Source organism: Tenrec ecaudatus, chromosome 4 (genome assembly GCF_050624435.1).
Source record: "Tenrec ecaudatus isolate mTenEca1 chromosome 4, mTenEca1.hap1, whole genome shotgun sequence".
Lineage (NCBI taxonomy): Eukaryota > Metazoa > Chordata > Mammalia > Afrosoricida > Tenrecidae > Tenrec > Tenrec ecaudatus.
The window spans coordinates 19,992,073-19,993,917 of NC_134533.1; the positions used below are offsets into that span (position 1 = coordinate 19,992,073).

The window sequence follows — 1,845 nt, forward strand, 5'->3', positions numbered from 1 at the left end:
TTCACGATGCAACAACATAAGTAAACTCAGATATTTACATACATGGAGTCAAGTAGCCAATGAGAGAAAATGTTGTTATTCAAAGAAATTTTAAAAAACTAGCAAACATGAAATTTAATAATGACTGAGTCCTGAAATGCATCTCTCAATTTTATATTTCAAGGGGAGTTTGAACTTTCATATTCTTATTGGATTGTTTGTCGGTTTATTTATTGAAACAATTAAAATAACCTTGTAATCATATCTAATTGTATCTCATTTTCATTATTATAATATTTTAGGAAATTAGGAATCTCAGAAAAGGAGGAAAATCCTATAATATGGAACTGATAGAAGGAAACTACACGTTGGTGACTGAGTTTATACTATTAGGTTTTCCAACTCGCCCTGAATTACAGATTGTCCTATTCCTTGTGTTTCTGCTATTGTATGGTATGATTCTCATGGGGAACATTGGCTTGATGATGCTAATCAGAATAGATCCCCGTCTCCAAACCCCTATGTATTTTTTTCTTAGCAACCTGTCCTTTGTAGACCTTTGCTATTCCTCGGTCATTGTTCCCAAAATGCTGACCAATTTCCTCTCAGAGAACAAATCGATTTCTTACTATGGCTGTGCCCTGCAGTTCTATTTTTTCTGTACTTTTGCGGACACTGAATCCTTTATCTTGGCTGCCATGGCATATGACCGCTATGTGGCCATCTGTAACCCTTTGCTCTATACAGTGGTGATGTCACGGGCCATCTGTGTATGGTTGATTATCTTATCCTACATTGGTGGAAACATGAGCTCCCTGGTACACACATCCTTTGCTTTCATTCTGAAATATTGTGACAAAAATGTGATTAATCACTTTTTCTGTGACCTCCCTCCACTGCTTAAGCTCTCGTGCACAGACACCTCAGTCAATGAGTGGCTTCTCTCCACATACGGCAGCTCCGTGGAAATCATCTGTTTCATCATCATCATCATCTCCTACTATTTCATTCTTCTCTCCGTCTTAAGGATTCGCTCTTCCAGTGGCCGGAAAAAAACCTTCTCCACCTGTGCCTCTCACTTGACTTCAGTGGCCATCTATCAGGGGACGCTGCTGTTTATTTACTCACGTCCCAGCTCCCTGTATTCTCCCAACACTGACAAAATCATCTCAGTGTTCTACACCATTATCATCCCAGTACTGAACCCTCTGATTTACAGTTTGAGAAACAAAGATGTGAAAGATGCAGCGAAGAAAGCTCTAAGATCAAAGACAACTGCCTCATAAGAGAGTAAGCTTCAGGGACTCACCACACTCCCCAGTTTCCAACTGCAGTGGGGTGTCTGCAATCGCTTTCCTGCACTCAGATGACTTTCCTCACCGGTGCTTTACTGGTCAGCCAGGGAACTTTCTCTAATCTACAGTCAAATTTCACCAATGTGCAAGCCCACATCCCAAAGGGTCAGAAATGCCACTCCATAATAGAATGGTGTTTAAATGTTTTCAGTTTGGTGCGTCACTAAAATGCATTACATCGGGTTATCTAAACCTATATGGTAAATACCTCGGAGCATTGTGTGTATATGAGGATACACAATATTTAAGAGGAGCCAGGTTGCTTTGGTTCATATGCCAGCTCTTCCCCTGACTAGGTCACAGCGCTTTAAGCAAGTTGATTCTCCTTAATATGTGAAATGGCGAAAATACAACATCAGTGATTGTTGAATGATGAAGTGAGTTAATACTCCACCATATGACCTTCATTAAAGGTCTGAGTTATACACTTTAAAAAGTTAAATTTCATAGTGTGTGAATCACGCAGCTCAACATAAAATAAAAGAAAGAAAAAATGCCATTGAAAACTAGT

General features: G+C 39.4%; 1 protein-coding gene across 1 annotated transcript; it reads left to right on the forward strand.

Annotated features, from left to right (window-relative positions):
* Positions 1 to 320: 320 nt before the first annotated feature.
* OR5I1 (olfactory receptor family 5 subfamily I member 1) lies at positions 321 to 1,265 on the forward strand. Its single transcript, XM_075548216.1, has one exon. The coding sequence runs from the start codon at positions 321 to 323 to the stop codon at positions 1,263 to 1,265; it is 945 nt and encodes a 314-aa protein (XP_075404331.1).
* Positions 1,266 to 1,845: the final 580 nt, after the last annotated feature.